At 41.6% G+C, this 13,594-nt stretch overlaps 1 protein-coding gene across 1 annotated transcript in view; it reads left to right on the forward strand.

Annotated features, from left to right (window-relative positions):
- Positions 1 to 7,230: 7,230 nt before the first annotated feature.
- The window catches only part of LOC147180265 (uncharacterized), a 39,030-nt gene continuing 32,666 nt past the window's right edge, over positions 7,231 to 13,594 (forward strand). The window contains exons 1-9 of the mRNA XM_086080827.1: positions 7,231 to 7,293; positions 7,378 to 7,399; positions 8,187 to 8,447; positions 8,532 to 8,795; positions 8,879 to 9,148; positions 10,606 to 10,866; positions 11,217 to 11,477; positions 12,887 to 13,147; positions 13,307 to 13,567. Of these exons, the coding sequence (XP_085936953.1) occupies positions 7,231 to 7,293; positions 7,378 to 7,399; positions 8,187 to 8,447; positions 8,532 to 8,795; positions 8,879 to 9,148; positions 10,606 to 10,866; positions 11,217 to 11,477; positions 12,887 to 13,147; positions 13,307 to 13,567 (1,924 nt within the window). The remainder of the gene's footprint in view (positions 7,294 to 7,377; positions 7,400 to 8,186; positions 8,448 to 8,531; positions 8,796 to 8,878; positions 9,149 to 10,605; positions 10,867 to 11,216; positions 11,478 to 12,886; positions 13,148 to 13,306; positions 13,568 to 13,594) is intronic.

Raw genomic sequence — 13,594 nt, forward strand, 5'->3', positions numbered from 1 at the left:
GCATGACTGCTGTTTGCATATATAAGTACGTTTTGATGATGTGTTTGTTGCAAAAATGATTAAAAAAAAAGATCAACTCATTTGGAATCTTTTTTTTTTTTTTTCCCAGAGCTCAGTATTGTTCATTCGGAAATGTCATCATCATTGCTCTTTATTTTTTATTTTTATTTTTTTTAATATATATATATATAATTTTTTTTGTATGTGCGTGCGTGCGTGTATTTGTTAGCTCACCAAAAATCTATTAGAAAAAAATCTCATACCGTTCACCTAAACCGAACACCGCCGTCAGGAGACCCGAGGAAGGACCAAAGAAAACCAAGGAAGGTGAAATCCAGCACCGATCAGACACCACCCACCGGGCCACCCACCAGAATTCTTCCCCAACCCAAGAAACATCTCAATTCCAACAAATCCAAAAAAAAAAAAAAAAAAATCAGGGAGACCTCAAGAGACCGAAGAGACTGAATCTTTTTGATTGATTGTCTCGATTAGGATGAAGTCGAGTGCAGGTTGAAGGTGCAATTTCCACCAAATTGTCCTCCTTCATTGGTACGCAGAGATTTGCTGGCAAGATTTGCATATGGCCTCACTTCAATAATCACACGCTAAAAATCTCGGGCCGAAGTGACAAAAGTTAGCCGTGGCTGTTCGGCTGGAAGCGAGATTTTGTCAAAATGACATTCATTTAAAAATCAAAAACAAAAGACAGAAATGTTGCTGATTCCACATCCGTTCTGAATCCTTTCATTGGTTCTTTTTTATTGGGTGCTGGTTTGTTTTTTTCCCACAATAGAGATACCACCAAAAAGATTGCATGTACTATTGTACTATACTGCATTTTTTATTATTTATGTGTATTTATTAATATGATGGTCTGTCAAAATATTGCTTGACATGAAATCTGTCGGCGCCAAAATAGGTTGGGGACAATTTGCATGAGGGGAGTGACTTGCCTCGTACCCGGCGATTCAATTCGTATCACGATTCATAGGTCACGCTTCGATTCAATACCAATTCATCCCGATACGAATCTATAAATTGATTATTGCGATTATTTTTTTTTTTTACTCAAATTTAGAAAATACTAATCAGTAAACTTGTACATGTTCACTGTAAGATTTGTATGAAAATGTACTTCAGGCTTATAACTGAGCCGCTGAATTTAGTTAACAAGCAGGTTAGAATCTGTTTCATGTTTGAACAGCACTGAAATCAAATATGAAGGCTTAATGTTCCATCAATATAACATTCTTAAATGCTTAATGTGTGAATCCTAACCCTAAGTAAGACGTTTTGTTGAGTATTCACATAAAAAAATGGATGTTTAAAAATCGATTCGGCCGCATATTGAATCGATTCGAGAATTGCGATATATTGCCGAATCGATTTTTTCCTAACACCCCTAATTTGCATAGAGCAGTAAAGTCGATTGTCCAGCTGCACCATGGCATCGAAACTGATACTAGTTGACGACAGACCAGTGTAATGGAGTGTTTTGAGTGTGATTGACAAAAACAGCCAAAACAAACACAAAAAATGTTTGTTTTTATCCTTTATCCCTTTCCAAGCTTTTGTAGCTCCCTTTTCGGTTTCGGTAAAGCTGCTTTAATTAGCCGACTTGCGCTAGGCTGTTATATCGTTAACTTTTCCTTTTCTCTGGCGCTCTTGGCACAGTTACTCGTTGAATCCAGTTAAGACGAGGAGGCACAAATCGTCACATGGGCAAGAAAAAAAAAATCGCCCCCATAAGTGAGCGTGGCTAAGATAGTACAAGGAAAAGCAACCATTTTGGATAACATGAGACCCCCTTTGGAAGAAAAGGCTCCACGGCCGCGTACTTGGCTCTTCTTGGCATCTATTAAATAGTTCAACGGAGAATAAACAATCTTCTTGGTGAGCATGAAAGATAATCGGAGCGGCTCCACGTGGTTTTCATTTCCATTCCACTTTGATACTTTCCGTGTGTTTGGTCGTGACAAATGACAATAAAGCATCATCTTGCCTAACACGATCTTATGAGGTGTCTTGATGCGGATCTTGTCAATTCTGTACCCGACACGGCAGCCGTCCGTCCCCGTCGCAGTCTGTGCTCACCAGGGTTATTATAGTTTGGGAATTTTTCATTTTAGTTTGTTTTTATTTCGTTTTGAGTTTTGGTTTTTAAATGTAGTTCGTTTTTTTTTTTTTTGAGTTATTTCATAAATGCTTAGTTTTAGTTTTGTTTCACACTTTCAAATGTCCTTATTCCGGTTAATATCAAAATTAATCGACTTAAAAACACATTTAAAATCATCCCCAAAGGCTCACGCATTCAATTTACTACCAAAGACTAAAACGAAGGACATTTTTGTTACAATTATAGTTAGTTTTGTAAACATAAAATGTAGTTTCAGTTAGTTTTAGTTTTTTTACGAAGCATTTTTGTTGTTATTTTATTTCGTTAACAAAATTGTTTTTTAAATTTTAGTTCTTTCATTAGTTTTAGTTAACTAAAATAAACTTAGTGCTCACGCAAAATAACTGTCTTACGTCATCTTTGTCAACTTCCCATAATAATAATTCTTCCTGCTGTCGTCTGCGGTAAGTTGGATGATTTACTCACTTAAATATTCGTAACTCGCTGAATTCTTGACGTATTTACAAACGGGTTGGTTTATTGCAAACCTTAATATGGCTTTGATTCAGGCTGAATTTTTTATTTGAAAAACGCGGCATAGTTGTTCGTTAGGGATGCACCGAAATGAACATTTTAGGCCGAAACCCAAAACGAAAAATGAGCCGAAAAAAAATTTATGCCAATTTTGACTATCATTGCATTTATTATAATTAATCAAAAATGATAATATTAGTATAAAATATTTATTTAGCACTGGCATTTTAACAAAACACAATATAAATTCAAATGTGCCCACACCGCCGACATGTTGGCTAAACAGCAAATGAGGGTTGAGCATTTTCTGGCACTTTATAGTCAACGTCGTTCGCACCGGCGAGCACGGACGCACTTCAAATCCGCACATTCACCAACGTTCTCAAATAAATAATTACATTTGTTCGCACCAGCTAATCGACTGCAAAGTCACACTTGGCGTCCTGTGTTTCCGTGTTTAAAACTGTTGATAGCAATAGCGCTAACATTAGCTAAGGTATTTAGCACAGCCACCGGGATGCCGGTGAAAAAGTGGAAGCGTTCTTCGAGGGGCTCTTATAAAAAAAAAAAAGGGGGGGGGGCGCTGCAGGAGAAAGAGTGGCTCACCTGTACTGTAGTACACGGCAAGCCACGCCCCTCTCCTCCGTGCGACGGTGCAAACTCACACGGTGAAAAGCCAGCGAGAAGCGAGGCGGACACTCGCCCCCGCGTTCGCTATTTAATTCAAACAGACGCTTGCTTGCAGCGTTTTTTTTTTTTTTTTTTGCTTGCATCATCACAAGTCCACAACATCCTATACTATTATAATCTTTCGGCTTTCATTTGAAAATTTTCGGTGGCCGAATATTCGATGCATCGTTGTTGTTCTTGTCATCTCTTTTGTCATATCTCACAACAAAAAGGAAAATCTGTTGAGAATTTGGGAGAATTGAGCAATCTGCAGTTATTTTAAAATCTGTGCAGAATTGACTGTAACGTTATGAGGAGATCGAGCAGCCCTGTCCCAAGATGGCCGCCCTGTGGTTACTGGTTACGTTTCCTTCCATTGGCTTTTCCTTCCTTTTCTTTCCTTTTGTATTGCAGCAATCCATTATTGACAAAACAGGCGTGTGTCGAATCGAACGACCTGTACTTGTTATTGTCTAAAAAGCATTTCAATGTTGAGGAGACCAAATGACACACAATTCCTGCAGAGTGAGGTAAGAGGCTCATTTGACTGTTTAAGAGCGTTAATACTGAACCAATTTTCAACCATTTAATTTGGTTAATAATTCCACAGAAATAACAGAACCGCTGTAAATATTGTTTTTTTTGCAGATAAGAAAATAAGTGATTCCGCCTAGAAAAAAAAAAAGATGTAGTCAAAACATGCACAGCATGTAAACATGATAATGAAAAAAAAAAATACTGTAATGTACATTTTGATGCACAATTTGGTTCAACAAGGCAACCTTGGTAAAGTAAATAAATAAATAAAAAATGGGCTTGAATTTTTTTTTTCCCCACTCATGTCTGTTTATTAGCAGGTCTGAAAAGTCACCAAATAGAGAAAACAAATGAGTAGCCTGGCAACGTTAACTGTGCTTTAATTATCATCAGCCTTCACATGTGACTTGCCAAAAGCACATGAGGACAATCCCAACAAAAAGAATCCCTGCAGTCGATGTACAAAAACAATTTGTTTAAACTGCAAAACGTGCTCCCATTCATTCTTGCCACGTGTGGTGGCTTACGTGACCCGAGACACGCAACACCCTCGACATGCAGGCCATAAAGATGCGACCGGCAACGAGTACAATGAATGAGCAAGAAATCCCTGGAGCGATGACTGACGATGTACTTTTCCTATTTAAAAAAAAAAAAAAAAACGTACAAGTTAACACATCACTGGTAGGAAATAAATTAATATTGTCGAAAGTGAGAGGATTTTTATTTTATTTTTTTTAATGGTCCGCTTTTCATCCAACGAGATAGCTGCATTTGTGATACACAAAGTTTTATAAAAAAAACGTGTCAAGTGTCAAAATTACAACTTTTGAGGAAAAAAACTAAACAAAAACCGGCAGCTTGTTTGAGTTCCCAGTAGTGTTGCAATGATACTAAAATTTTAACCTCGATTCAACACTAGCAAAAAATACTCGATACAGATTTCAATACCAGAGTGAAAAAAAATATCACCTTTTTATTGAACATTTCATTGTGGGAATGCTGGAAGCATTTTTTTTCTTCATTTTTCCATTGGATATCATTAGTTCCAGTTTTCCATCAAATTGAATGGAGGGTACTGCATGCCTAGGTGGCGCTATTGATTTTTTTTTTTCATTTTTCCATTGGATTTCATGAGTTCCACTTTTCCATCTAAATGAATGGAGGGTACTGCATGCCTAGGTGGAGCTATTGAGGGTTTTTTTTCTTCATTTTTCCATTGGATTTCATTAGTTCCACTTTTCCATCTAAATGAATGGAGGGTACTTTCAGATAAGACTTTGCCTCCCGGGTTCGAGTGTTCTTTTGATTCATTTATCTTTCAACTACAATTATCCATCCATTCATTTTCTTAACTGCTTGTCCTCACAAGGGTCGTGGAGCCAGCTGGCTTCGGGCAGTCGGCGGGGTACACCCTGAACTGATTGCCAGCCAATCGCGGGGCTTAACTACAATTAATACTTTGTAATTTGCACATCATTTATCCTTCAATTTACTTCATAAACATTCAGCTTAGCATTAAGCTCTTAGCATTCAGTTTAGCATTCAGCTATTAGCATTCAGCTTTTAGCATTCTCACGCAATTTCTGCAGAAATTGCACTTAGTCTAGTTAAAATTTTAAATGGTTAATACTCATCAATTCAAGGACAAACAATTGCAATTTTAACTGTTTAGATTTTAGTAAACATTAAACAATGTAATTAATAATTGTTCTAAGACGCAATTTTACTGTTAACCTTTTCAATAGAAACCGTTTTTTATTTTTTTCCAGGAGAGCTCAGTATTGTTCATTCGGTAATTTTACCGATTTAACATGTCATCATCATTGCCCTCTCTTTTTTTATTTTTATAAATGTGTATGTGTATGTGCATGTGCGTGTGTGCGTGCGTGTGAGTGTGTATTCATTAGCTCACCTAAAACCTATTAAATTTCCCATACCGTTCACCTAAACCGAATACTTCAGAATCCAGCTAGAGTCGTGAGGTTGTCAGGAGACCCGAGGAAGGATCAAAGAAAAGAAAGGAAAGTGAAATCCAGCACAGACCAGACATGACCTACTACCCACCGGGTTACCAACCAGAGTCTTTCACCAACCCCAGAAACATCTAAATTCCAACAAATTAGGGAGACCTCAAGAGACCAAAGGAGAGACTGAGGAAAGAAAGCAAGGACAGACGAAGCCGCGTGAGATCCACAGACCTCAGACCTCCACCGATTCAACGACCCGAGGAGGAAACAGATTGTGTCTGAGTTTCGATAGATGCTGGTGCGGTGGATCTGGCGTGCATGAAAATCTCCACCAAAGAGGGGAGCCATCGACCCCCGCCGGGACAGAGCAAGCGCAACACCTCAGGGCCCCCCAGGCCACGGCAGCGCCAAAGGACGACCCCCTGGGTCCCGCAGGGGCCACCGGCCGGAGAGCAAACCCAGGAGCAGGAGCACCCCCCGCCCCCAACCCAACGCAGCAGGGCGGGGCACTGCAGGCCCGCCAGGCACCCCACCGGTCCACAGAGCCCCCGCCCGCCCCCCCCCCCCCCCCGCCCCCATCCACCCCAACCCAGCCCCAGCCGAGGTGCCAGGAGGCCCACCGGAGCGGGGCGGGCACAACACAATTAACACCCACCCACCCGCCCGGCCCCCGGAGCCCCGGGACCCGGGCCATGGATGGAGAAACCTTTTTAAAGTGCAAAACAAAAAAGGTAAAACATGACAATGAAAAATTAATGTTGTTTGTGGAGCAACATTTATTTGGGGATGTAGTGCTTTATCAGACCAGATGTAACGGGCAGCGCATATTTTGCCGTTACCGGCAACTCTCCTGCTATTGCATATTTTGCCATGAACGGCTCTGATTGATCAATCCCGAGACAGAGTCATGCAGTGGGAGTGGCTACTGCCACCGGCCACCATTGCTAGCTATTATACAATAGTGGAAGAAAACAGGATGTAGCGGGACACCTAGCATGTTCTACAAAAGAGATCGTATTATGTTACAAGTAGAAAATCAGGAATAGATTTTTATAAAAATGTGGACATGAAGACAAAAAAATCCTTTCATATACTGTCCATGCGTCTTGTTTCTAAACATTATCGGTGTCATACATAAACTTGATTTGTTTTATAAATACTGTATATGTTAATGGGGGCGGTGTGAATGCAAGATTGGGTGGAGAAGTGAAAGTGCCCCCACCTTTTGTTTCCTTCTCATGATGACAGAAGGCCCGCAGGCATCCACCTGTCCTCAATTTGGGCCACCCTGATTGGTTCCCACCAAGTTGATCTCCACTACTTGGTCCGTAAACATTTCAGATCATCATTCAGAACGGCTGAATTTGGAAAGCGCGAATGGATATATAACGTCTTAAAGGAATGACGATGCATTTGAATAAGATGTGGACGTTTTTTTCAGCCATCCTACTGTCTGTCCTGCAGGTAATTGGACGCATATTATGTCGTGTATTACGTTTGTTTTTCGTTTTTTGAACTTTCATTAACTTGTGTGGTTGTTTTTTTTAGATGCAACAAGTTTTGGCAACAGGTGAGTGTTCAAACATAATCATTACAAAAACCCAAAAATATTTTTCTATCAGTCTTTTTATTTGTATTATTACTATTATTGTTATTATTATTACAACAACAAAAAAATCAATTATGATGATTGTAATGATAACCAAGTGTCAAATGATCACATTTTAAGGAATAATTTTGGATCTGGATTTGTTTGTGTGTTTTCTGTAGTTTGAAAAATGTTAAAGCTCATCATAAAATTTCTATAGAATTTTTAAACAATGTATAGATAACCTAAATTGAACTTTTTTTTTTTTAAACCTCAACATCATTTCTCCTGTTTATTGTTGTACACTGCCGTATACTGGTTGTTTTTATTCTGCATTAAATCGAATATGGTCTCCATTTACTGAAAAATCCCGTGAATAACTTTTTCTTTTTTTTTCCAAGAAAAAAGGATCCCAAATTGAGGGTGTGTATTTTACATGGGGTTTAATAAGAAACCCAAAAAAAAGTTAGAGATTTGAAGGCAAAGTACCAAAATAAAAAATAGCTAACTCTTAATTACTGCAAGAGTGTGCAGCGCAATGAATAGATTTTTGAAAACAGGATTACAACATTTTTTGAGAGATGTTAATCATAGGTATGGGGGGCAAAGTTTTTAACCTGGATTTAAAAGCATTTAACATTTTATTGGTATGTTTTGAAGCTTTATTCATTCATACCATTCACTCTGATATTAAAGGATACCCGCAAAACAGCTTTTCAAGGATCGTGTGTTATTCACGTTAAATGACTTCAATTGCCTTATTTTTCAGGATGTAGCATCGTGTCAGTGACTTCTCCTTCGGCATCAGTCCTGAATGTCAAATGGAGCGATGACGTCGGAGCCACGGCTTATATACTGGACTTAAGAGTGGTCAACTCCACCACGATTGCGCCTTTGGTGCTCATGGCGTACCCGCCCAGCACTCAGAGGCTGCTTCAGGGCTTACGACCCGGCCACAAGTACCAGGTCGTGCTGAAGGTCTTTCAGGTTTACACTGTTGTGTGCACCGACACTTACGAAACCATAACAGGTAGATATTGCTAAACCAGGGCAAGTGAATATATTGAAAGCAATTCGTACATGAAATGTTTCCTTCCTTCTTGCCTTTTCGCAGTACCTGCGACATCTCAGATCACGTATTCCAGAGCCATTTCAAGTACATCGCTAACATTTCAGTGGTCAAGTGTGTTCGGGGCCGACAACTATACCTTGTATGTGGAGGAGTTGAATGACCCCGCAAACATATACTTCCAGACCTTCACGGGTCTGAGCACGCAAGTGGACGGCTTGATTCCATCCACCGCATACAACTGTTACATTCATGCCTCCAACATCGCGGGAACGAGCGCCAGGGGTAACATCAAGACGATCACCACCCGTAAGTCGACGCGCCAGTCGCGGGTTTCGGTCAAAAATATGTTGTGCTTTTATTAAGATGCGTTTTGTATTTTGTCTCGAAAGTGGTGCAGCCGCCAACCGGCGTGACTCTTGCCCAGACCGGAAAGAACTCGATTCGAGTGTCGTGGGACCGCGTGGATAAAGTTCTGCTTTATCAAGTGACCGTGAGCGACATCGACAATCCCAACAACGCGCCCGTCCTCATGGACACGTCGTCCACAACCATGAACATCAGTACTCTGGAACCGTGCTCCACCTACACTGTGGGGGTGTCATCGCTCAACGTGTTCTCAATACCAGGGGAGGCTTCCAATGTCACGCACACAACAACCAGTGAGTATCGAACGGGCATTTGACTGCTTTGATTACTTTTATTGACTCATTCACTGCCATTGACGGTTAGCGACGTCAAAGATCAATTTTTTACTGGGTTGGCAGTAAATGAGTTTACTAATCAGCCAATGGAATATCAATTATTGGGCGGAACAATGAACTTCCTATTGCTAATGTCCAGTTGCTCTTTAGACTTCAAACTAACTAAAAAAAATCACCTGGAAAAAATACAACACTGACCATTTATGGCTCGCTCCTAGCTTGCCCTCAACTTGCTACTAGGTTGCCCTCAAAAGTAAAATCGGAATCGTTTTTTTTTTAATGGCAGGGTCGTCCCCTATGGCGATAGCAGAACCCTGTCCTTATAAGGTTTGCACAAAGGATGAATCATTTGAATCATACACAATCCAGATTCCGTTTTGGCGGATCTTTTCTGTTTGGTACAGTTTTTGAACAAAGATTTCCCAGTCCCCAATCCAGATCCTTAAAGGTGTATTCAAGGATCTTTTGTTGCTGTGTCTTCCGGGTGGATCATCTTAACGATTGGTATTTGTTCCCGTCAATCAATCTGACGTAACGACGCCGTGCGTTGTCGTTCCTGGCTGCGCATTTGTGCACTTCGAGGGTTTTGTAGCATGTGTTAAGTTATTAACATTGTTTTTCAGTTTCAATTTATATTTTAGCCGTTTTGGATTTAGTTAACTCAGTATGGCTCAATGAATAGAATTGCATTCTTATCTGTCTCACACTCCTGAGAAAATAAGGGAGTATATGTGTCTGGTATCTGTCTCTTTCGGAAGAGACAGGCGGATGTATGATTGTTTTTCTCTAATCTGATTTATAACTATGGGAACTTGCTGAACTTGCTGATGGGAGGAGAAGGGGGATTTTCTTGTATTCACTGAGTTGTAAACAAATGTACTGTGGGCTAGTGGGAGGAGACTTTTCGTATTCTCCCACTTTTGTATAAGTATTGATGCCCCACGTTGGACGAGACAGAAAAACCTGATAGAACACGGCTTCAGTGTCATCAGCCTTTTGTCCTCAGAAGCTTCTGATAATTATTTACCTTTGCAAAGGGACTTCTTCACCAGGATCTCACCATTCAGTTAATTGAACACGCAAAGAGTACAATACTTAATATTGTAAACTCTAACACATGTAGCCGGTGAGCTTCGGCTCCATCGATTCCCACCGCATACTTTGAAAATGTCTAAGAGCCGTAAGAGGACATCCGTCTATGAAGTGAGGCCGGCTGCAGAAATTGCAGAGACTGATGAAGATGAGCTTGCACGTTCCCGGAGCTGGTCGGATGGTCTTCCGCGTGCGCATTTAAAAAAAAAAAGTGACAAACAAACGTTTGGCTTCTACTTTTCGAGAAGATCCTTGAATCCTCTAAACCTCTGCTGCCCGAGTGACTAAAGAGGTACTAACCGATTTCCCTTATTTTTGTTCAGCCATAAATTCAGTGACGTCCATCACGGTGGTCTACAGCTGCTCCAGCGGTATGGTGACGGTAACGTGGGACTTGGTGTTTGGCGCCAACTTGTACCGAGCCATGGCTGTCGACGGCACCGGCGCGTCGCTCAACTGCACGTCGGCGTCCAATAACTGCCAGATCACCATGCTCAAGTGTGGCGAGAAGTACAACGTCTACGTGACAGCGATCTCGGACGATTGCGAGAGCGTCGCTAACACCACGACGCTGTTCGAGACAGGTGAGTGCTTGCTGCCTGGAAGGTCTCCCACCGGCACTTCTCATTTTATTTTCACACACGCAAAGCATCAATCCGATAAGTCGTCCCAGCGGGACGCTGCTTCGCTTCCACCTATTGTAATCTTTCGCACTTTTCTCACAGTCACACCCTCTCATTAGTCACTGAGAGTGGATACCCAACACCATCAATTTCGAGTTCTTTACAGCGTATTGAAAGGTCAGTTATTATGCGAGTCGAAAGGGAGAAACACAATCTGCTCAAGAAAAAACACCGGCGTTAAATCTTCACTTTCCTTAGCGACATACTTGCACACTGATCAACATCTAAACTTTTTAATCTCCTGTCTCCAGTGCCCTGCGCACCAGCTAACACTCTGACCAGCCACGACTGCTCCAGCAACGGGATTACTTTTAGCTGGGAGGCAACCAACAACACCTTCTACTACGTGGCCATGGCCGAAGACAACGACGGCCAACTGACCGAGTGTCGGACACAAGACACTGCCTGCTTCTTCACCAATACAGGCTGTGGTCAGTTCTACACCTACACCGTGTATGCCGCCAGCTCCAAGTGCAACAGTGAAGTCAGCCAGCCTGAGTTTGTCCGAACCTGTGAGTATAATATCATCAGGCGTTCCTCTACATTGTGGAACGTAGCCACTCTTATCATAGCAACTCCAGCGACATCATGGATATCTATGGTTTATGTGATTGTTTTTATTGGGTTATTACAGCTTCTTGCTTTCTTCTTAGGTTTATGTATACAATGTGCAAAGTATCCGACACAGTATTGAAATCATATGAAGTAAAAATTGAGGACAGTATAATGAACATTTAAGAAGTCTCTCAGAACTTTCCTTCTATTGGGCTCTAATTGCCTGTTGGTACTATCGTGCATTCTCTGACATTTGACTTTGGTTTGGTCCTACAACATCCCACAAAACATCTCTAAGGGTTTCTGGTAGTAAGCTTAAGCACCAGAGGAGGAAGACTTGACCATTCAGGAGAAGACGATAAAAGCTCCTGGAAATGCTTCTTATTGAGAACACTTAGTTTCCGGTTCCTCTCAACATAACCGCTATACAACTCCATACCTTTGGTAATCGCAGGCTTCACAGCGCACAAAACTTATCAATAGAGTACAGTAATGTTGTGTACACGTCTGAGATGCGGACTCGCAACTCAGACTCGGAAGTTAGACTCGTCCACTAAAGACTTGACACTTGACCCGGACTTTTCTTTTGGGACTTGAGAACATTAACGAGTCTTTAACGGGGATAAGAGATTCAGAAAATAGATGGATGGATGGATGGTCTCGCTTGCTCTCATTTTCTCTCCTTACTCCAAATGTCGGTCTCTGTGCGTGCCGGCTTGTAAGTTGTCCCTTTTTCTCTCCCTATCTTTCCATGCGCCCAAACAACGTCCATTCTTAATGACGTAGAATAGACACATGCGACAACACACAATCACCAGCGTGGCAAACTCAGAACAACAGTCTGCTGTTTGTTGTAGCTTTTGCTTTTTAAGACTTTACAAGAGAGTCAGATTCGTGGTCAAGGACTTGGACTTGATTCGGACTCATGGTCAGGCACTTGAGACTTGACTTGGAACCTTAAGACTTGCACTTGAGGGTCAAAGACTTGAGACTTGACATGGACTTGCGGGTCAAAGACTTGAGACTTGACTTGGACTTGGCCTTAGAGACTTGTTAATAGTGTTTGCTTTTTAAGACTTTATCTAGCAAGTCGGATTCGTGGTCAGGTCGTGGTTGTTGGACTTGATGTGGACTCATGGTCAGGGACTTGGACTTGGAACCTAAAGACTTGGACTTGACTTGGACTGTCACTTGAGGGTCATAGACTTGAGACTTGACTTGGACTTGGAATTAATGCATTAGTTTCTATACTGCAGATTTTTAGTTGGTACGTCTGGAACAAATCCCTCCGATAAACAGGGGCTCATTGTAGAAGGAAATTAGTGTATTGAAAGACTTCAAGTAACTCAATCTCTCATTCTCCCAGCTCCGTGCCTTCCTACAAATGTAAGGACAGCACCTGAATGTCATTCCGAAACCCTGATCACTACCTGGGACTCGGCCGCAGGAGCTCTGTCCTACACTGTCGAAGCACAGGACAACACGGGAGAGACCTACAACTGCACCTCATCATCCAACAGCTGTGCAGTTACCGGCGTGCCTTGTGGGGATCACCTCAGTGTGTGGATCGTCGCCTCCAATGACAACTGCTCCACCAATAGGGTTCTGGGAGAGGTGGCTCAGACTAGTATGTACTACCGGGACATGTAAACTTTGGGTTATGTATGTATGGACTTTGGAGTGGCTGATCCATGAGATTAAATTGTGTTTTTGAGCTTCGTGGACCCTTTTAGTATCCATTTCCTTAGTTGTGAATAATTATTTCTGTACTCTGCCGTTTCTCCAGTTCCTTGCACCCCCACCATTGTGTCAGCATCGGCCAACTGCAGTCAAGACTCCGCAACGGTCACCTGGATGACAAGCATTGGCGCCTTATTTTACGTTGGAATCATTCGGGATATGGATGGAAATTTGCACCAATGTTTTGCAGGTAGCACTGAATGCTTGGTGGAAAACCTGACATGTGGACGCAACTACACGGCTCACGTTATCGGATCAAATCTTAAATGTAACAGCAGTGCCAGTGATGAGATTGCATTTCGTACCGGTAAGAAGAACAGTCCATTGCATGTAC

Source organism: Leptonotus elevatus, chromosome 1 (assembly GCF_054856555.1).
Source record: "Leptonotus elevatus isolate MCC_2025b chromosome 1, RoL_Lele_1.0, whole genome shotgun sequence".
Lineage (NCBI taxonomy): Eukaryota > Metazoa > Chordata > Actinopteri > Syngnathiformes > Syngnathidae > Leptonotus > Leptonotus elevatus.